Source organism: Mesocricetus auratus, unplaced genomic scaffold (genome assembly GCF_017639785.1).
Source record: "Mesocricetus auratus isolate SY011 unplaced genomic scaffold, BCM_Maur_2.0 Super-Scaffold_100003, whole genome shotgun sequence".
In the NCBI taxonomy this organism is placed as follows: Eukaryota; Metazoa; Chordata; class Mammalia; order Rodentia; family Cricetidae; genus Mesocricetus; species Mesocricetus auratus.
Genome location: NW_024429188.1, coordinates 10,844,115 through 10,867,464, shown reverse-complemented (window position 1 = coordinate 10,867,464; position 23,350 = coordinate 10,844,115). Strand labels below are relative to the sequence as shown.

Genomic DNA, 23,350 nt, shown 5'->3' with positions numbered 1-23,350 from the left:
CTAAGCATGATGTTATTGCAAAAGTTGTGCCTGCAGCCTGAGCAACAAAGGGGGACAAGGAGACATACCAAGGCCACTTACAGTAAACATTTCTGTGGAGCAGCATAAGAAGAGATAAAAAATCAGAGTGAAAACTATAAGATTCCAGCTAATAATCATCAACGAATAGACAAGCAAACTCTAAAGAACTTTATGGATTTTGTCAGCATATCCTAACCAGTAGATAAAAACAATAAAGCATTTCAAAATCAGGATACACTTAACTTAAAAAAATCCAGGAAGGACAAAACTATAGCAAAAATGTAAAAAATGTTCAAAATTACAGTCTACTCTTGCCACCTGCCCATCTGACTGCCTTAAGGTATAAAGGGGGAAAAAATCACTGCCTTCTAGTTTGGACAATTTAGATTTTATCTTAGTAAAATTTTATCTTACTAAAGCTTGCCTGAAGCCAAACTTAGATTTTACAGAGCAAGTCTGAAAATTGGAGGAAAGTACATGACCCTGGGCATCACCAGATGATAGGATGAGGGGAATCTGATAAGCGTTGCTTGAGTGCTATGACAACTCTAGAATGCAGAGTTGCCAAATCACACAGGAAGGCAAGGAGTTCCTATGTGTTCAGACTTGAAATAAGTTTACCCGTTCAGGAACATGGGAGTATCTAGCAGGACCCCAGGAACTGATTCTGTCAATTATTTCCAAATTCCTAATGATACAAGTCAAATGACAGTGTCATCCAAGAATCTACCACCAGGTGGCAGTATCTAAATGTGAATGGAGCAAAGCCCTTTCATTCTAAATTGTTGGTACATAACAATGACATAGAATGAGAAATCAAATGAGAAAAAAAAAGGAAACCAGAACCAGAAGTTAATTCAGCTCTTCTCCCTCCAAACCTGTCTTTGCCCTGGCCCAGAGGGTCCTCATGTAGACTTTCTGCATAACAAAATATTCTTGAAATTCAACCTTTAAAGAGAACTTAGTAAGAAGGGGGGAAGAATAGAAGAAAGATGAGTTTAATCAAGACGTGTATAGAATTCTATCATTGTTTAATTTCTGTTGAGAGGAATAAGCATGGAGTGATGAACCTGTAATTGTAAAGAACAAAAAGAATAAGTTACCTGAATGTGTGAGTCACAGAAACATGTATCTAGGGACATACAAGTATGTTTGCAAATGTAGGGGAACACACCAAAGTAACAGAAGTCAAAAACCAAGGGGCAACCAATAACATAATGATCTCCAAGTAAACATGTAAATACTAGGAAAAGATTTTTTCTATCAATTCATTTATCTCTAAGATAACAAAAATGGTGGCAAATGGAAGAAACCATAAACATTATCTTGCTTGAGGGCAAGAAATATGGGACAATTCAAGGAAGGTCACAGAAGTAGAGGTCACATGACAGGGTACAGAAACGTGGCCTGCAGACTGCTTGTTTAAAGCCATTTCCACTACACCACATTACTTCTGTATTCCGGTTTTATTTGTGACAATCTGTTGGATACACAGTCAGAACAATGTTTCTCAGGATTCTCAACCTCCCACTACTGACAATTTGGACTAAACCATTTTTCCTGTTGTAGAGGCTAAGCTATGCATTATGGGAGGTTTAGAAACTTCCCTGGCCTCAATCCACTATGTACCAAAAGTGTACTCTCTGCCAATTTGTGAGAGACAGGTGTTTCTCCAGACATTGCCAGATTTCCCTCAGGGCAGGGAAGAAAGAACCACCATGCTATTAAATTATCTAGGGCTTGCCTAAGTGAATGTCTAGAATATTTTTGCTGTGTAAATGAAGGTTGACTACATGGGCTGAACTTCAGGTACAGGAAACCTTGTTCTTGCTGTTACATTACAGTAGTCAATAGTTTCTCAAACAGCATTGTAGTATCAATAGGGGGTTGAACTAACACAACTGAGTAAATGAAGAGTCCTGTATAGTCTGGCGGTCCTCCATACAGAGAACAACAGAGAAATGATTGGGTGCTAACTGGAATGTCTTCTGAAATGGCACAATCAGAATTAGTTCCACATTTGATAGAATCATATACTTAGGAACAAGGGTATGTGGCTAAAGAGAGAAGTCTTTGTGACAGAGGAAGTAGATGTTTCTACCAGAATGCAGTCAAATGCACGATTACATACACAGAAAACTCAATCTTAGCACAGAAAACTCAATCTTAGCACATGCCCTGCTGAGTGCACTGAGCTCCTACTAACTCTTTGTGTTCGAATATGAATGCCTATGGATAAGACTACACAGATCTTAACGTTACTTTTCAACAATTAAGTACATTCCATAAATGAGCTCATTACAACTTCATCAATGTCAAGTTTTTCTGACACAGACAGGAAAGATGAATGAAGATCTGGGCTCTTCCTAGCCATATCAACATTTTAAAACTAATAGCTGACCAGCAACTGAAAAGTCACCAGTCTCAAAGCCACAGACAAAATCCCTACCCCCCCTCCCCCACCGCCAGAAATTCAGGCCTTTCTTCCCATCACCACTTACTTCCACTAGTGGGAGCCACGAGTTGAGATCCCCGCTCTCGGGGTCCTTCCCCATCCACAGAGATTCCATGTGGCTGAAGTGTTACAGTTCCCTGCAAATCTTCATCTCCTAGAGTAGAGGCCTGTGACCGCAGTCTGTCCAGGGTTCCCAGGCCTGGCACCTCAAAGCTGTCAGTCATCTGTGCCAGAGGGGAGTCCCTCGAAGCTGGGAGGAAGGGTGTGTCTAAGGGAGAGCTGGGGGGTGACAGAGAGGATAAGGAGGAGCGAGAGGACAGTGAGGCCAGAGACTGGGGTGTATCAAGAGACCTCCTCTGCTTGTGGAAGCCCGAGTGGCTCTGTGGGTCTGTGAAGGGGACATCACGCCCCAAGGAATCAAAGGGGATCAAATCAAAGCGCAGAAGCTGGCCACACTCAGCATCAGCCTTCTCATACTGTGGGAGGCCGTAGATGTCCGTGAAGCTGATGGAGCTGAGGGAGCCACGGCTGGAAGCCAGTGAGCCCCTACTGGAGGCGAGGGAGCCACGGCTGCTCCCAGAGGACACAGTCAGGGTACTGGCAGACAGGCTGAAACGAAAGAGCCATTGTATCAGAAAAACACATGCTGCTCCCACTACCCACCACATGGTTCCTGGGCTGGAGCCTCAGGGAAGAACTGAAGCAACAAGAAAGCAGTCCTTAGCTTGAGAGCAACTGAGCAGAGTTTGCTTATCTCTTTTGATTGACACTCAGTGCACAATAGCAGACTCCTTCCTGAGTCGGTGAAATAACTGATAATGTCATTCGTCCAAAGCCCTTCATCCTGTTTCATAACACAGTAAGGGCTTGACAAGGGGAGCTGCCATCCAGATGTTGCTTTTTACAGAAAGCCCCATAATAAAAGTGTGCATAGCTGAATGGTAAATTATACATTCCTTTAATAAACTTGGCTTCATAACTGAGCTCCATACCCTCCTGCCTCAGCCTTTCACGTGATAGAATTACAGGTGTGTGCAACCATACTAAGGCCACACTTACTTATTCTGAAACCACATTTGGCTCTCCTTATTTTATCTGAGTTGTATGTTAGCAAGTTATGTACAAAACAAAACATATCTACTTTTCTACTCTGTTAAATGCCACTTCAGGTTCCAATTACTAGCAGTAGAAAATCAAAGCTAAAAGAAACTATGAAGTTTTAGCATGTGTCACTGTAATATAATACATGTCTGAAATGTAGTAATAAAATTACTAAGCATACGTTTCCCTTCAAAATTAGTTTACCTCTTTAACTGGGACTGGAGATATGATGTTAAACGTGTAGCTTCTTCCAGCTGCATAAGCAGACAATTTCTTTTTTCCTGAAGTAGAATCCTATAGATACAAAAATAGTCATTTGCTGGGTCTAAAAGGCAGGGAAATTCTTATTATTACAAGAAATTCAGTTATAGGTTAGGAATGCAGTTCAATGATACATTTTCCCTGCATGCCTACGGACCTGGATTCCATCCCCACCACTATATGAAGAAGTAGAGGCAAAGGAGAGGAGGGAGGAAGGGAAAGAGAGGAGTGAGGGAGAGGGGAGAGAAAAAAGACAGAGGGGAAATTCAGTTATAAATGCCCCATAAATAATTCAGGTTGTAATGATTAAGTGACTTATAAGGCATACATTATAAATGCCAACATAATAAAAGATTTTGTCTTATGGTGGGAGCAAGTGAATGAAAGGAATAGTAAGTTAGTCTATGGATGGATGAAGAGATAAACTCGTGAACAGGTAAGTAGACAAGTGGAAAGGCAGATCGATGGACAGGCAAGTGTGTGAATGGGCATATTAATGGGTGATTAAGGTGAGTGATGGACGACAGGGTAAATGGGTAGAAGAACAGACAGAATAAAAGGACACTACACTACAAATTTGGCTCAAGTGCACAGCATGCATTAATTTGCTGGGATTCCTTACAGAAAATCCAACTTCTTCATCCTAGGCCCTCTTAGGCAAAAACTATGTAAAGTTCCATTGACATTACAGTAAAACATGCCCTATAACATTTCCCACCGATTCAAACATCTTCGTAACTGAAGCCATTCATTGCACAACACATTTTAAAGCTGGATAACATACATTAAACCCAATTATGTTCTAAGTATGGTCTACAGACCCTAGGGGAATCACTGTCAGAGATTCTAAAATATCCCCCTCTTTATTACATATCTGTGAGCAGAAAAATCTTCATGTGTTCACCACAAACAGGCCAAATGCTCTAGCAACTGCCTTCTAGAAAACCAGATGTTTAAAAGTTTATTATAAAAATGTTAGAGTACTATTTTCTTTTTTTAAGTTCAAAAACATTATCAGCCATAAAACTTTTATTTCTAATGTGGCCTTGTTATCAAGTAATAATGTCAATAATGTCAAACTCATTGCTAAATCATTAATTATTGACAGACAAAAACCAGTATGAGCTCTTTGGTAGTCCTTAGTAATATTAACAATGGAAGGAATTCTGGGAACCAACAACTTGAGAAGAGCTTTTTAATGCAATAGTTTTAAGATTCTACTTACCCATAATTTTGAAGGAAAACATTTTATTATTTGTTCAAAGAAAACATTAGCAACACAATGCTCTCTTGGGTGAAATGTTTTAATATATTTAGAAGTCTTGTATTAGTCCATAAGAAAGGACAATGTCCTTAACACTTGGAATCATGCCACACTTCATTTCCTGTTGGTCATTTGATTCTATCCCACTTAACAGATGAGAAAACAAATACTCATGGAATGAAAGTAACTTGCCTTGGCTATGTAAGTTCAAAGCTTGGTCATCAGCATGAACCTAAAGGTGGGACAATTTACCAGGCTCCAGTGTTTCTACTTCCCAGCGTTCTTATTCTGTTGTTAATATGTGACAAGAAAGAGGGCATCTTTTTATCACAAAACATTTCCAAAATTTGGAGTCCTTCCTACCTAAGGCTTAGCAATGGAAAAGGCACCAAATTCTCATCTTTAGTTTTTTTTTTTTTTTTTTTTGGTTTTTCGAGACAAGGTTTCTCTGTGGCTTTGGAGGCTGTCCTGGAACTCACTCTGTAGACCAGGCTGGCCTCGAACTCACAGAGATCCTCCTGCCTCTGCCTCCCGAGTGCTGGGATTAAAGGTGTGCGCCACCAACGCCCGGCTTCATCTTTAGTTTCTTTTCCAGAAAATGGAGTAAGAGTAAAAGAAAGTGAGCGTCAATTATGTTCTCTCATTGGGCTTTCTATCCATAACCGTCTTCATGAATGGCTTTGGAGTTGAGACAGGCAAAGATTGGGTCCTGGTCATTTCACTACCCCAACTTAGCCAGAAGAAGCTAGCCTTAGTCAGTCCCTTTGTTCCACCTCCACTGTGGGTCTAACTACAGATTGTCCTACAAGAAACTGCCTACCATGAGACCCCACAGCTAAACTGGTGGGAAGTGACACTAAGAAATATACCCAGTATCCACTTTACAGAAGCTGTCAACAGCTGCAGAAACCCTTTGGGGTATCTGGCCTCATCTTACACTCAGCAGTTGATACAAAGTGCAAAGGAGATAGGTACTTAACAAGCCTGTATGTTCTCCTGGAATTAAGGTCATTTTCTATCAGATCAGGAAATTCACTTGGATCTATTCAGCTCTGATTGAGGGCTTTTGTCCTAGAACTAACTACCCAAGCTGGTCCCACAAGAGACCACAAGCTGCTGTTTTATTCCTTGGTCCCAGACATTGGAGCTAACATTGTTCCCAGAGGGTTCTATAGATGTGTACCCTGTGCCCACAGGACTGGCAAATGCTGCACTTCACATTGGGAGGGAAGCCACTGTCAAGGGTGTGTAGGTAGAGATTCTGAGGAGGCAGGCTCCATTTGTAGGCCAAATCCACCAACAGGAACTCTAGGTCCTCCAATCCAGAACATATAAAAGAGAATACCAAGGTTGAAAAAAAGTTAATGCTTAACTAAGAAAGCACAGAAGCCGAAGAGAACAAAAGAAAAGTTCAGCAGCATTGTTTTCTTTGAGATTCAGACCCAGCTCTAGGTTTGGAGTGAGAAGGTATGGCACGCTCGGGCCAATTAAAATTCATTCTTCTCATTAGTAGGCTAAGCTGAACTCTCCAAACCCTACTTCTTCCTTCCGATGCTGCCAATGAGCTCTGCACCCCAAGTGCCCGCAGGCCATTCATCTATCCTAAAGATTAACAACGAGCATCGAAACATCAAGATTGCTAGGCAATATGAAGAACAGTCAGAAGTCACAGTGAAAGTGAGTGTAGCAGTGCACGCCTTTAACCTCTGTATTCAGAGGCAGGTGGGTCTCTGAGTTGGAGACCAGCCTGATCTACATGGAGAGTATATATAGTCAGAGCTACATAGTGACACCCTGTCTCAAAACAAACAGACAGACAAACAAAAAGTAAAATAAAAAGGTCACAATGAAATTGTCATTATATGTATCAGCACAGGTCAAGTAATTCTGATTACTTAAACTCTATGACACTATGTAGATAATGTTCAGGACAATACAATTCAGGGTTATGTCAATAAACTGAATTGGAGCAAGCCAGTAAATTAACAAATGGGGGTCCCTAAAGCTCGGCAGATAGCCACAGATAAACCACTGACAGCTGTTAAATGTGGAAAGCAGACCAAGCCTTCGGCACACTCCCCAATCACAGGCAGCAAATGGAAACCAGGAGACGTGGCCCATGATGAAAGGCTGAACAACTTGGCACCAGAGAATACAAAAGACACAGGCTTCACGTGTCTTGTGCTTGAAAGAGTCTCAAGAGTAACCGAGGAGAGGCACATTCAGAAACGGACTCACAAAAGGCTGCAGACTTCCTACTGCAAAAGAAAGAGCTGGCTTCCCTGGCTAGAAATCAAAGTTGAAGATAAAAGCAAAAAGGAGACACCCACAATGCTACAGGGAGCAGTTCCCCCCAGGCAACAGAGGCTCCCCCCCCCCATCTTCCTGAAGTTGCCTCCGATCCTACACCGGAACTGCTCTGCAAACACAGGCAGAAGCCCCAAGCACCCACACCAGAAGGAGAACAGTGTAAATGATGCTTCTCCTTTTTCCCTCTCTACCCATGCCCTCCACCACTTCTTTATGTTTCTTTCTCTTTTTTGTGGAGATAACATGTTACTCTGTAGCCCACTAACCACCTCTGAAACTCACCATGTCCCTAAGCAGATCTCAAAACCAAGACAATTATCCCACCTCTAAGTGCTGGGAATACAGGTGTGAGCCATCACACCTGGCTGTCATGTCCCAGTTCTGAGTTGGCACCAGGAACCTTGGGATGCAGCTGGCACCTCTCATGGCACAGAAGGCACATGATTCCACTTCCCACATATTCTGTAAGGAAACATGCCAGACAGCCACTGTTCTCAGGGAAAGTGGAATACCCCTGATCTGGGAGTCCCAAATCTGAATGGATGCAGAATGTAAAGATTTAGGATTTTGGAGCATTTCCAATTTTAGATTTTCAGATTAGAAAATCACAGAAGTGAATCTACAAAAATACTGAAGCATTAAAACACACACACACACACACACACACACACACACACACACACACACACACACACACACACACCCCAAAACCAACATCATGCCTGCCAGGACCTGAGTGGTAGAGGTAGGATGATCAGTAATGCAAGGCTAAACTTAGCTACACAGCAAGTTGGAGGCAAGCTTTGTCTGTAACAATGAAAGAAGAAATAAACAAAGAAAGGAGAAAAGGAATAAAGAGAGAAAAAAGAAAGGAAGAACAGAGAGAAGAAAGGACTCTAGGTGCTGGAGTTTGATGAATAAAGTGTTAACCAAACATGTAAAAATAACAAAATAGAAAAATAACATACTCTGGGGCCAGTGAGATGGTTCAGTGGGTAAAAAGGCATCTGCTGCCAAGCCTGGTGACCTGGGTTCGATCCCCAGGACCCTCATTAGAGAAGAAGAACTGACTGCTGCCAATTGTCCTGGGACCTTCATACTAATACTGTGGTACTCACTCACATTCATTCATATACACACATACACAAAATAAATAACATTTCATAAAAGTCTTTAAATAAAATAAAACATGCCAAAACTGAAACCATTTCTAGGCTCAAGCATTTTACTCAAGGACTGTTCAGCCTGTATCAATTAAGAACATCCTCAAACCATATACAAGTCATCCGTTTAGTGATTCTAGTTTGGCTCATTTCTGTAAATGTTACCCGTTGCCCCCCAAATCCTGGAAAGCCACATACCTTTCCGTGGCGCCCTGTGCAGATGTGGCCCGAGCACGTTGGATCTCCTCCTCCAGGCGCCTCCTTTCCTCTTCCAGACGGGCCACGTCTTCTGCTGAACTCCGCTGCTGAATAATGAGCTGCAGCTCCTGAAGCAGGGCCTCCTTTTCTTTGATGAGCTGCAGCCGGTCCCTGTCGGCTTCAGCCATGCCCGGCCATGACTCGTTAGCCAGCTGAGCCAGCTGCTGCTGAATACTGGAGACTCTGAGACAGAGAGAAGGGCAGGAAGAGATAGGAATGAACAGAAAACCTGATATGGGCACATTTTCTTCACCATCGCTGACTCCATACATTCACTGGGTTAAATGAATGCTGAGATAATTGCTCTGACTTTCAACTTAATAGCATTTGGAAATGAGGGATCATGAAAGCACTGCAGCAGTCTGAACTGTGAGGTGACAATAATTACATTGTACTTGTTTCAAAGAATTGACAAAAAGGCTAGCAGTCCTGAACGTGTCCACACTCTGTGTTCCCTCCTCATCCAGAGAGGAAGGAAGCTGCTTATGTCTCCTTATCCCACCATCAGTATCTAAACTTTCATCCGAGAGACGCCTCTGCCTTTCTGCCCCCTCGTCCAGGAGTAAGCACTAACAGACACATTGCGAAAATAACAGAAGGAAAATGCATCCATCAGGAATGTTTCAGAAAGAACAGCTCTGAGGCCCCAGGCTCCACATCTGTTCCTTCCTGCCCCAGAGCCCTTGGCCAGGTGGGATTGAAAAGTGCCGTAAGGAGGGGCAAATACTCAACAAAAGCTGAGTGCTTGAACACTTCCCTGGCCCTAAATTTCCAAGTGCTTGCCTGGCAAACACATTTCATCTCTTGTGCCCTGAAGTGGTGTTGAATTCAGATTAAATAAAATAGACATGGCTCATGTTTTGAAAACATACTTAAAAGTGTGAGCAGTATGTTTTAGATAAGGGTTCTTTAAGAAAAAAACTAGGAATGAATGCTAGACCCAACGTGAACCCAGCGCTGTGGAATACGAAGTTTGGCACGCATGCCTAAAAATGAAATCCAAAGACTTCATTGAGATGACAGAAATCTGTGAGAACACGTTAACTGTCAGGCACCACACAGCCTTAAGGCGGTGATTATAAAAGTGGAGCCTCAGGCCTGGCGCCTCAGGATCACCTGGGAGCGGTTAGAAAGGCAACCATCAGGCCCAAGCCCAGATCTACTGACTCCTACGCCATGAGGCTGGGGTCTTGGCAAGCCCTCTGGGCTCTTCTGCTGCTCACTCAAGTTGAACAGCCAGGACTCTCAGCACTTCCTCCTCTGCACCTCTGCTCAGACTGGAAGGTGCTAACTGACCTTTAGGGAGTTACATCAGGCACTGACAGGATGTTGTTCTTCACTAAAATGGGAATGGCAGAGGCAGGGCAGGAGCACGCATGAGACTGCCTACCTCCTGTGCCCAGGACACATGGCACTAACTGTGTCTGGCTTGTTGCCTGCTGGGCCCAGCCCTCACAATATTTCTCAAACCTGAGCTCTATGTAGATGTCACCAATCGACTGGAGTTACCACATGCATTAAATAAACTGTGGCCCAGCCCTGTGCCACATGAGGCTGTCTGATCTCGATATGTGCACAGGAACTCAGGAAGGCTGGAGAATTGGACAGAACTCCTTCTCCAGATACAGAACCAACCCAAAATCATGATCCCAGGAAGAAAAGAGTCTACAGGCTAAAGTTTAAGTGTATGCAGTTTCCTCAAGCCCAGTTCTCCAGAAAGGTAAAAAAAAAACCCTACTTGTGCTTAAGTAGTTTTATTAGACAAGTTGTTTTCTAACTTAAAACTAATATCCTGAAAAATGTACTGGGAAATGAGGCCAAATCATGTCACTGAAAAAAGTAATGTCAGACGCAACTAAGCAGGGCTTAAGTATCCACCTATGTCTAATTAGTGGGATTAAAAATTTATGGCAGTAATATATAACTGAATCCCAAGAAAAACACACAGAGCAGGACCATAAGTATTCCAGTGGCGAATTAGACATAAAATAAAATTTCTAGAACAATCTACTACATTCTGAGAGAAAGGAAAAGACTAAATATAAAAGACTTGAATACTAATGAGAAAATCTGGCTATGTTCTCACAGCAGATTTTTATTTCAGTTTATCTGCCTCTTAGGAAAGCTTATCTAAGCTAAGCTAAAACTAACCACATCTGTCACACTTCTGATACAAAAAGACACATTCACAAAAGCACTCCTTTTGACTACTTAGAGAACTTTTTGTCATATGAGTCTGTGTGTGTGTGTGAGAGAGAGAGAGAGACAGACAGACAGACAGACAGACAGACAGACAGACAGACAGACAGACAGACAGACAGAGACAGAGACAGAGATTCTACAGCCATCTCCTGGACAGCATATATGTTAAGTAACCTCTTATCACTAAGCTATATACCACCCCACCCCACACCACCTGAGCAGTCTGAATTTCCTCTGGTTTCAATACAAACTGATCGAGACTCCATTAAGACTGGCAGCTCTATACTAGCTGGTATCTACAAGGATTCAACTTGCTGAGGGTGGCAAAAAAAACCCAGTTCCAGATAATTCTAATCGTCTCAGGAAATTCTCAAGGGAGTCTCACTATCTCGAAAAATCAATGAGCAGAAAAGCTTAACTATTGGAAGAAGGAGGAGAAGCACAGGGAAAGTTTCAAAGAGCGTGCTCACTTCAAGCATAATGAAACAGTAGAGCAGCCAAAGTCAAACCATGTACTATAACTTTTCATAGCTCACAGGAAAAATGTGCTAGGAAGGGCCAACCTCTCCAGCAGAAACAAGATCCGGATGAGGATGATTTCTTGCAACCCATCTGGAAAAGTTGTTTGGGTCATGCTGAAAACTAGGCAAGCATTTCCATGCTTAAGCACATTGCTTTGTTAATTCTGGCCTCACAACAATGAAGATGCTTGTAAGTTGCTTTTCAAGCAACCTCAGAATCTAGAATAGTGACAAGTTGGAAAAGGCAATCCCCTTCTTCATGACCATACTCTAGATGTGGACTTTTGAGACCCCTTCAGCCAGGTCAAAAGAGGCACATTTGTCTGTGGTCTGTCTCTTCTAGAAGCCGAAAGCATGAGAAGGAAGGATTCCCCCAACAAATGACCACTAGCATAGTTACTTGGCCTTTCAGTAGCACGCCTTGGGCTAAGGCCCTGGAATAGAGCCACAGGCAGGGAGCATCCTTACTACTGGAGGTTTCCATGAGGAAGCAGATTTCCTGCCTGAGGCAAAACACAGATGTGCCAAGGTCTGTGCACCTTCTTCTAGATCTGTGCTAAATAGCTTATCCACTACTCGAAGGCCCATTCCGTGGAGGGTCATCATTCCAATTCTGAGCATTAAAGGAAAAGCAATTTCCAGAAAGGCTTTTCTTTGAAGAATCATTTCAATGAAATTCATCACTTGAAAAGCAAGGCCATGATGAAGGTTTCAAAATAAACAAACAAACAACAAACAAACAATAAATTTCCAAGTGCAGTTTTAAAGAGCCCTAAAAGCCACATAAAATTCAGAAGGATTTTCTTCCTTTTTTTTTTTGTACAGATCCACTATGTGCTTTATTGAGTGCATCTTTTTTTATAGGTAAAACATCTTATAGTCTACATATAATCTTTCACAAATGTCTTTAAGCGCTTTAAAACACATGTTTTCCCATACCCTGATGGTGAAGAAATGAAAGCAAAATCTCACTTTAGGTTTCATATTTATTACGTGATTTCTAAGTTCTGTTCCCTGAGCAGGTCTAATACAGAAGCTACTCAGATCTTCACAGTTCGTGGGGAAATCTTTAATTGTTTGCATTTTCTAGGAATAATGTACTTTTAGTATTAAAAATGTTTGAAGTACGTCAGGAACAATACCAAATCATACCTAAAATTTTCAATCTGTTGTATAATTTCCCATGTTCCTAAGATCCTGTGACTTTCTGGAATAGCAAACAGAACTTCCGGAAACCTGTCCCCCCACTTGACAGAGACAAGTCATAACAGATCGATCCAACCTGCCACGATGCCAACTTATGGCAGTTGTCCTATCATGTCGCTTAGCTACACTAGCTTACATTTTCTCCCCTTGAGAAGGACAAACCTTCAGAAAGAAACTTTACAAAATGAAAAGCAGCAAGTCTTTAACTTAATATCTTCACTCAAATGAAAAAGATGAAGCTAAAGTGGCAAACATACTTTTATTTACTTGTCAAATCCATATACAAAACTACTTGAGAAAAGGAGGGGTAAATCCAAGTGACTCATCAAATTCAACCGGAATCATAGTACGAATAAATCCTGACAACCAACAAACACCAGAACCAATCCTGACAGCAATACTAAAGTCATAGGACCTGGATGCACCACATGTTTTGTTCCCATCTAAGCCAAATGTTCCCATGGAAATGGCTACAACTTGTGCACCCTTCTGGACCAAGTCCTCTTAGGTTAAAAATACAGAGCCATCTGCGTCATAAGGATTGCTTCAAGAAGACTTGTTCTTCCAATTTCAAAAAAATTCCAAAAATTTTAAGCCAGCCATGTGAAAATATTCCTCTCATAAGGCCTGCCTTGGGAATCCAAAGAGTCATTACAGGAAGGAAAGGTAAAAGCAGCCCTCTTGGGACATTTCAACCCAGGGTTGAAATACCAAAAAGGTACTCTTGACAGTGGTAGTTTGGTCAGCTAATTCTCGAGAATTCTCACACTATCACGTGGAGTAAGTTCCACTCCTAGGGACCTCCTTTAAATCTGAGCACAAATAAAACCCCTCATTGTCCAGAACTCTGCATTTTTGATAATTTTATATTTATTTAAAACAACCTCAATTCTATACACTCATGGAAATTCTTCTTCAAAATGTGTAAAAGCATCACCTTCTCCCCCTTTTAGAACTGGCAAAACACAAGTGATTCTGCAGTAGATATGTATAAGGGTTATTTTGTATTGTGAACTTGATTAAGCTAAGGTATGCCTAGGCATCTTTGGATCATTTAAGAACATCCCTGCCCAACTTGAGATGCTTAAACTCATCATTCATACAGAATCCTGTTGGCCTTTCATTTCTGAGAAGCCTCTTATGTGCTGCTAAGGCAGAAGTGCTGGGCCCTGGATTCTTCTAAGCAGTTATAGTAAACATCTTAACAGGGTTCTAGCAACTGTGAAACAATACTTTGATGCAAAAGTAATGAATAAATGCAGTGTCTACCCAATAAATAATCTTAAATTCTCAACTTTTTGCCCAAATGTATTACTTCAACATCTAAAAGGTGACTTGGTATGTCCTGACAGAACTCCTAGAACAAAGAAGTCACTTGCTATGTTTGGTAAATGTCACAAAAACACATAACTATTATGGTCATAAGTGTAGCAATAATCTATTTTCTGTGTTTAATACAGCACAGCAAATTCCAGCACCCACACTTTGCAGTCCCACTTCGAAACAGGCACGAAGGAGCAGAGGCCTGGTCAGAAGAAACAATCGCCCCCACAAGCACCCAAAGTTATCATGAAAGAATGCATGCAAAATGAAGCGTATGACAAGGGAGGTAGCCAGCACTGGCCGATGAACTTAAGACATTCAATGCCAACCACAAGTCCACCATGAAAAGTCCTGGGAGAGCTGGTGTGATGATTCCCAGTAAAGAGAAGTAGGTTTTGGTTTAGGCAACAATACTGTGCTGTGCAAGATATGGACAATGTTCTGTAGAAAACTGGAGGGAGGGGTGGAGTAAGGAAAGACAAACCCAAGGCACAGATCCTGATAAATGCCAAGTTTGCAGAAGACAAGTAAGGTACAATATAGATCAAAACAAATGATGTCACTTGTCTCCAACAAATGAACTCTAACAGATACTGCTATCACCTCCTGCCCTATCAGGACAAAACTGCTTTTCATGGTAAGATGGATAGCTTTCTGTATCAATCTAAGTGATTAATACCAATGTGTGTGAAAGACAAAACAGTTTGCTTCCACTGGTCTGATGGATTGATACTCTGTGTAGGTTGGAAAAGAGTGAGGACAGGGAGGAAGTTCCCAAGTATTTGGTGTGATAGAGAAAGTTATAGAAGTGTCTTGTAGCTTCACATAATCTTAACTTTAAATACTGAGAATTTCACATATTAAGAGCACTTGAAAGTTCACCAGGTGTATTAAGAAGATATAAAGAATAAAAAAGGACCATTCTTCTCTATCTCATGCATTGCTCTTTGATAAAATGTGGGCACTCAGACACTAGAAACATGTTCGACCTTTTTCTGAGGAAGAAAATAAGCAAGCAGAAGGCCAGGCTGTAAAAGTGTCCTGCTTACCTTTTTCGGGCTTCTTCATACTGCCAGTTAAGTCTGACACGGTCTACAAGTCTTGTTTTATCATCAAAGAGAAACTTTCCAGAACACGAGGAACAAAAAAAGGAATAGAAAGAATATTAAAAACATGTCTTCAAAGTAGAAAATTAACTTAAACTTTTGGGGAAAAACCCAAGAATATTATTTACAAGGTAGTTTTCAAAGGCCTAGAAGGAACACTAGAAGTAATACTCTGCTACCACCCCTGGCTGGTGAGGGCTGAGAGGACTTCTGCTTCCTAAAACTGGTATTATTTTTTTTAAAACAAGACACACACACACACACACACACACACCTATTGTATCATTGCAAATAACAATGTATTATGTTTCAGTTAACAGGCAATTACTTACTGTAAGCTGACACAAAGGCAAAACATTCACCCCTATTTTGCACTATAGATTCTCAAATTCCACATTTAATACAAAACATGGCCAGCCCTCCTTATTTGTGACTTCAACGTTGTAGACTTAACCAACCATGGGCTAAAAAATATAAAGTTCCCAATGGTTGCATCTGTAGTGAATATGAACAGACATTTTTCTCTTAAACTATAAGAGTATAATACTACCCATATCACATCAGGTATTATACACCACCTAGAGATGTTCTGAAGTGAACAGGAGGAAGTATGTGGGAGTCTGTGCAAATAGCATGCCACCTGACATACGGGACATAATCATTTGTGGATTCTGGTATCCCATGGGGCTTGGGAACCAATCCTGCATGGACATAGTGAGAAAAAATAAATGTTCTACTTAGAAATCCCAAAATCTAAATTAGACAGACTAGTTGCCTAAAGAAGGGATTAGAGAATACCTTCCAAGGCTCAAGGCATAAAAATGAAACCAAAGATAAAAGGAAAAAAGGCAAGGTCTGGACTTGGGAGTATCACCTACAAGTTATGCTTTAAATGTTTGCAACACTATCAGTAGTTAGGCTTAAATATTTTCATGCCAATTATACTGAAGGTAACAAAATCCCCACAAAACGAAAAACTAGTTAAACCAAGATAACAGCTGTAAAGCTGCCAACCCACGGCCGACCCCAGTAAACTTCAGGGGGTTATAAGCCATGACAATTTACAACTGGAATGGCAGAAGCAGCCACTACTTCCAACCTGACATTTTTAGAATGGCTTATTGAAAACATTAGAGAGCTTTGATCTTATCTGTTTCTCTCAAACTAATTAACAGCTATAAATTCTAAATCAATTTTTATGATAAGAAGAAAAAAGTCATTTCCAGAATTCAATGAGTCTTGTGCTTGTTTCCTTTCTTCACTGTAAAATCTCTAGGCAAAAATGACAAACATTTTGGCATACACATTTTTCTGAGTATTATAGGTGGTCACCAAGTTCTTTAAATAAAAGAAGATACCTTTACAAAATGTCTAAATATACTTTCAGCAATAATGGAAATATAAATTGAAAACACATTATTTTCAGGACAACTGAGATGTTCATAATTTGTATTATATTTCCCCCAGAAAGGCATTATTTTTCAAACTTTCATACTACTACTAATAACTAAATTCCAGACCTTCCCACAAATTGTTTTTCCCTCTCTCTTAAGCTTCCCTTTATTTAATGGGAGGGGTATCACGCCTGCCACTAATATTTTACCTTTACTGAACAACCGCTAAGGAAAAGAAGTCCTACAAACTATTGTCATTTAGTTGCAAATTCATTTCAAACTTCATCCAATGATATTACAACAGTATGTCTTTGATTATTAGCTACCCAATTTCAAATGATGATTCTCCTAATTTGTTTTTGTGGCTAATTTAAGGCTTTATTGATTATCAAGGGAGAGCATGCTAAAGGTGTCCCAAGTCTCAGAGAAAAAACAATTTCCTGACATTCTCTTAAAAGAACAAGAAATGGCAACAAAGTATAACCCTAGTGACAGAGCCACAAAGCCTTTGAAAATCACAGTCTAAACCAGAGATCAGCAAGCTGCCTTTTTGGGGTTTTGTTTGTTTTTGTTGTTTGGGAAATAAAGTTTTAGTGGCAACCAATAAGCCCACTCGCTTAGGTATCAAGCAAGACACCTTTTTGCATTATAATGACAGCTGACCAGTCAAATAAGTGACTACCTAGTTTTCAAAGTCTGAGATATTTACCATCTGATCTTTTGCAGAAATCATTTGCTAAGCCACACTCTAAAATGTCATGGATAGTTCAAAGAAACACTTAAGTTTAATGCTGGCAAGGTGATTGCCATTTTTAAGACTCCTAATCGCAAGACAATATACATTCTATACCACTGCACCATTAGAACTAAATGTGAGAAATATGATTTTCCTTTCAAGTTTACTGACACAAAAGCCAAGATCTTTCGAGTAGAAATCAAAAGTTAGATCAAGTGTGTGGACACCACCACCAAAGCCAGTTACTCCTCTTTGGGAATGTTCATGTCTCTGCCCTGGGTGAGCATACCTCCCCTATAGTGTCAGTCTGAGAGCCAGCATCACAAAACTGCTGAGGAACACCAGAGTCACCAAGCACCACTGTGCTGTGAGAGAAATCTTGTAGGGTGTCTGTAATGGAGCAGCTATTCTTGAAGCTGTCAGTAAGCTTGGCCAGGCTCTGGAAAAGAGTAAGACAAGTTCTGTGAGTGGAGATTGCATAGATTCCTTCCTTTAGAAGCAGCTGTTTCTTTCTGGTTCAAGGAGGTCTATAGTCTAAGACTAGAGAGATGTCCCATCCTACTCTCCATTATCATTAGATTTTTTTTTTACAAAACATAATTTTTTTGGTGTTTCAAGACAGGGTTTCTCTGTGTAGCTATGGAGACTGTCCTGGCATCTGCTTTGTAGACCTGGCCTCAAACTCACAGCGATCCACCTGCCTCTGCCTCCCGAGTATTGGTATTAAAGGTGTGCACCAACACCACCCAGCTTTACCAAAGCATCTTTTTTAATGCACATCCTTTAAAGGAAACTGTTAGTCATTTAATTAAAGATAAGCTGAATACTTCTGGTAAGAATAGTTTTGGTGCCATTGTTCCTACTTTTTAAAGCCTTTGTGTTTCTTTTTTTTAATGATTTATTTATTTAGTATACAATGTTCTGTCTGCATATATTCCTGCACACCAGAAGAGGGCACCAGATCTCATTACAGATGGTTGTGAGGCACCACGTGGTTGCTGGGAATTGAACTCAGGATCTCTGGAAGAGCAGCCAATGCTCTTAACCTCTGAGCAATCTCTCCAGCCTGCCTTTGTGTTTCTTAATTTAAAAAAAACATTCCTATCTAAATGCTCAAATAGTAACTGGGTCCAACAAAGATGCATGGCATTTCAAATTTTTTATAGGTAATCCAGAGGTAAAACATCTCCCAGACCACACTTTTATAACCTGATTTTTTTTCAGCCATTTTGGTACATGGATAAAACCAATCTATGGATGATAATATGCCAAAAATTAGAGTAAGTAGGAATTCTGGCACATGTAACTCATTTGTGTGGACATTGAAAAGAAATAGGATTGTTTACTATTTCTTTGGATTTTGATACCTATTCAATTTTGGCATTGTTGAAGACACTGAAACCAAAATACACAAGTGCAACAGAACTTGGGTAGTTGACGAAGACTTGAAACAAGTAATTTTTGGAAGGGTTAGTAATCCTGAGTTTATTTAAGATGGAAGAGGTCTGGCAGAATTAATACACTTAGTTAAACATGGTGTGCATGTGCTCAAAATACACATATATAGTACTCATGAATTATCTATACAGTAAACATAAAATGCAATAAATAAATGATAGATAGGTCAACAGGCAGAGTTTCCAGGAGGCAGACTTGGCTTTACCTGCATCAGGTCCCTGCGTTCCTTCTCGCCTGTACAAATGGCTTTCTTAATAGTACGAAGTTCACTCATTATAGCCTGGGCCTCATCCAGTTTGTAGTTGGTGTGAGAACTTGACATCTTCCGGTCAATCCTGTTTAAAAATATGAAATTGGAGTCATTCCACATGAGAATATAACATCCTTTTTAAGCAATAAGTATTCAAACATTCCAATATTTAAAACAATAAATATTCAAAAGTACGCCAAGACTCCATGACACCTTCCATCTTTGTGGCAAATACAAAAACCTGACTGATGGATATCTGCCTTTGCTTCAGAAGGATCCTGTGTAGAGGTGCAGGCCCCTATCCTCTACTAAGTAGCAGGATTGAATAACAGATGAGATTGTATATTCCCTCTCTGGGAGGACAACCAAAGTTTTTCATTTATTCTCAGCATTATCAAGGCCAGTGATCAAATATGTTTATTAAATAAGCTTATGGGTAAGATTTGTATGCCAGGAGAGTAAATAGGAAACAGTAAGAAGTAGTATGTTCCAATAATATACTTGAACAAACACTGGAGCCTCTTTTTGAGGTACTGGGGATAGGCTAAGCAAGCACTTTACCACTGCTCTGTATCCTCAGCCCTCAAAAGTTGAAAACGTATGCCTTCTCTATTCATTCATTTCATTCTTGTTATCACTTGTCATTCACTATCACTTATCCTATCTATCTCCTTGATACTTTGCTTCAGTCCAAGCATCCATCCAGCAAAACTTCCTTCCTTTCCCCTCCCCCCCCCCCCGCTCTTCTCCTTTTGTCTGTTCATCCACCCAGTCAACCTATGCACATATAGACCTGGCTGTGAGTAGTGGATATAGAACACAATACAACCAAACTTGGCTCCACCTTCTGATAGCAGGCAATCTTGAGAGCATGCCCTCTGTCACATCTCCCATGCCTAAGCCTCAAGTTTGGGAAGCCTTCGAGGCTAAGGTGGTGGAGAAATTGGACCAATGTAAAATGAATCCCTTCCCTGGAAAGCAGCTACCTTAATCAACAGGTTCCATGTCCACCATTTCATAGGTTCTGAGCCTAATAATTTCCCACAGGTTATCCTGATGATCTAGATAGTTATTGTTAGCCCAAACAGCCTGGTTTTCCACTACACAAACCTGGCATGTTATAACAAGGAGTAGAATTCCAGCTCCACCACTCATTAGCTGTGTGATCCTAGGAAAATCATCCATGTCTTTTGATCTACTTCATTGTGTCTCAAAAGGGAATACTAACAACACTACTCCCACATGACAGGCATAAGATTTAAGGAGAATATGTAAGGAAAGGACTCACCTGGCAGAAGGCCTAGAATTTAGTGTTTGTAATAATGATTATTATTGAGATAATAAAACTACTTACTGGAGAAAAAACATTAGGTTGCCAACTTTGCTATTTCATTATTATTAACAAATTCCTCATCATATGTGTAACAATGCAAAGTGAAGCTCAGCAACAGAGTTGACCTGATCTATTGGCATCCTTGGAACAGAAGGGCAAATACAGAAGCAAGAAACTGAGTTTCAACAGGGCAACAGAACAAGCACTTCCATAATGGGTCAGTTATACCCTATACGTTTCTCAAACGTACAGGTCAGATGACCTTGATATGCAACACCCCAAAAATAAGAAACCCTTTCTCAACAATGTAGAGGCAAGAACTGACTCTCAGATGTTGTTCTCTGACCTCCACAATATGTGCTATGCTCCATGTATACACAAATTCACACATCACGTGTCACGTACACACATAGACAGGCAAACAGAGAGAGACAGACAGGCGGTGGAGGGGGAGAATATAATATACAAGAGCAGTTGGTTAGACCCTATTGAGAGAGAGAGAGAGAGAGAGAGAGAGAGAGAGAGAGAGAGAGAGAGAGAGAGAGAGAGAGGAAGAAGGAGGGAGGGAGGGAGGGAGGGAGGGAGGGAGGGAGGGAGGGAGGGAGGGAGGGAGGGAGGGAGGGAGACTATAATATACCTGAGTGAATACCCTGCAATACCCCATCTCCACAGCTTTCCTATTATGGATAAGGTTGTTTGCCCAGAAGAAAATGGAAAAGGTCTGCTGTAAAACACGTGAGAGGATCTGGAGAGAAGGCTCAGCAATTAAAAGCACTTACTAGTCTTGCAGAGAACCTGTGTTCAGTTCCCAGTATGCTCATATGGCAGCTTACAACTGTCTGTAACTTTAATTTCAGGACATCCAATGACCTCTTCTGTACTCTTTGAGCAATGGGCAAACATGTAGTACACACATATACAAGTAGGTAAAACACTCATATTCATAAAATAAAAATAAATAAATCATTTTTCAAAAAAGAATGAAAGTCATTGGATAACAGGATTTCAAAAACTAAACCTCTGAAAAGTCACTATAAAAATAGTTTCATAACTATTCTGTTGGCAACAATCTTTAGCTAGTCATTGCTATTAACACATTTGGAGTGTAATTTTTAAATGATACATATTGTAAAATATGTTTAATATAATGACATTTTGGCTGTTGAGAACTAAATGTAAATGGACCTTAAATTTGCAAAATAAAACAGATGTATAGATATGGAAAAATAGTTGCATATATATTATTAAAAATGGCACTGCTACATAAACTATGCTATTGACCATATCATAAAAGTATTCTGACTGGGTGGTGGTGCATGCCTTTAATCCCAGCACTCAGGAAGCAGAGGTAGGCATATCACTGTGAGTTCTAGGCCAGCCTGGTCTACATAGTGAGTTTCAGGACAGCCAGGTCTACACAGAGAAGCCCTGTCTCTAAAACCCAAAAAGAGAAAAAGTATTCTGATATAAATAGTATCTAAAAACAATCCCGCATATCAAGTACCTAGTAGATGGCAGAATCATGCTCCATGCTTTACACTGGGAATATTATTTAAGCCCTGAAAAGATTTATAAGATAAACATAATCCTCTTGGACTTTATAATGCAGAAGATGGAGTTTGGAGCAATTAACTAAGTTAAGTGTCTAGATGATAAGTTACTATGTGGCAGGACAGGGATTCAATACACTAAGCCCTCACAGGGCCACAGTTTAAAGTGATATCCCTTCCTGTGCAGTGCGGTATCCGTCACCCCACCTCAGTGGCCAAGATGCAACCAGACAGATTTTTACAAGAAGCAATATTTCACAGAAGTCAAATTGTTTTCATTTTATAATCACAACCAATTATTATCTAACAAAAACTTCAAAGGGATGGAGATATCTTTTTCACTTCTGAAAAATTTACTTATCTAAGACTTTCATCTCTTTTTAAAAATTCCTTGTCAGGATGGTGGATCAAATATGAATCTCACCACTGGGAAAATAAGGCAGGAGGATCACCTTAAGTTCAAGGGTTAGTAAGTTTCAGGTCATCCTGAAATATAGAGTGAGTCCTTGTCTCTGAGATGCTTATAGTCACTCTGGTCAAATTCAAATGACCACTCATCTATTTTGTCTTTTATAAAATATCAGTATCTACTTCATAAAGAAAGTCATAATATCTGTCAAAGAACTCACTTTTTAGTTTTATTATCAAGAGTGCAAATCCATGTTTATGCCCTATATTTCTGATAATAGAAAAGAGATCACTTCTCAAGAAAAATAAAATGTAGTACTAACAAAGACATAAGTTCTTATAAAGTACAGAAAAAGTCTTCAGCACAAAGATTCAAAACTCTTTAGTTTTCCATATGTATATTTTACACATAGCTTCAGGACAGTTGAGTGACTTGCTGAAGGCCAGAGCCTGTAAGAAATACAGTGAGAAGACCAGATAAGGCTCCTCCTACTGGTAAGTACTCATCCTCTTCCTCATTAGGTTAACAATACACTCAAAGCTAAGGGCTCCAAATGCCTACTGTATGAAATCTGAAGACTACGCATATACCCAGACACATGTGGTCCTCAAACTAACCCTCATAGTTTTATAGTTATTTTAAAGAAGTAAATTGAGGGGAAAAAAAGAGGAAAAGAGTATAGCTCAGATAAGGAAACCCATACAGGTAAAGGAGACACTTCAGAGATGTTTATTATCAACTTCATATCACATTGCCTAAGGTTTCCATTTTTGGTGATAAATTGAAGATGCTGGTAGAATTCACTAGCAGAAGAAGGATAAAGCCTAACACCTTAAGCCTTCACCTTTGAGAAAAGAGTTGTCAGTCCTCTAGAGTTATTTCATGTTAATACTACAGATTAAAACACAAAAGAATAAATGTTATGTAAAAACCACTACATTTTAATGAGCAGTTCTAGAAAGAGCCTTGAATGTGCATCAGGAAGCTTTTGGCAGCTTGCTTTCAACAGCAGGTCCTGTATGGAACGCC

General features: G+C 40.3%; 1 protein-coding gene across 2 annotated transcripts in view; it reads right to left on the bottom strand.

The window, feature by feature from the left end:
* The window catches only part of Wwc3 (WWC family member 3), a 103,969-nt gene that overhangs the window by 17,792 nt on the left and 62,827 nt on the right, over positions 1–23,350 (bottom strand). For both annotated transcript variants that reach the window (XM_005074154.4, XM_021229552.2), the window contains exons 6-11: positions 18,985–19,114; positions 17,611–17,760; positions 15,135–15,208; positions 8,774–9,016; positions 3,782–3,871; positions 2,523–3,085 (exon numbers count right to left, since the gene is read on the bottom strand). In XM_005074154.4, the coding sequence (XP_005074211.2) occupies positions 2,523–3,085; positions 3,782–3,871; positions 8,774–9,016; positions 15,135–15,208; positions 17,611–17,760; positions 18,985–19,114 (1,250 nt within the window). The remainder of the gene's footprint in view (positions 1–2,522; positions 3,086–3,781; positions 3,872–8,773; positions 9,017–15,134; positions 15,209–17,610; positions 17,761–18,984; positions 19,115–23,350) is intronic.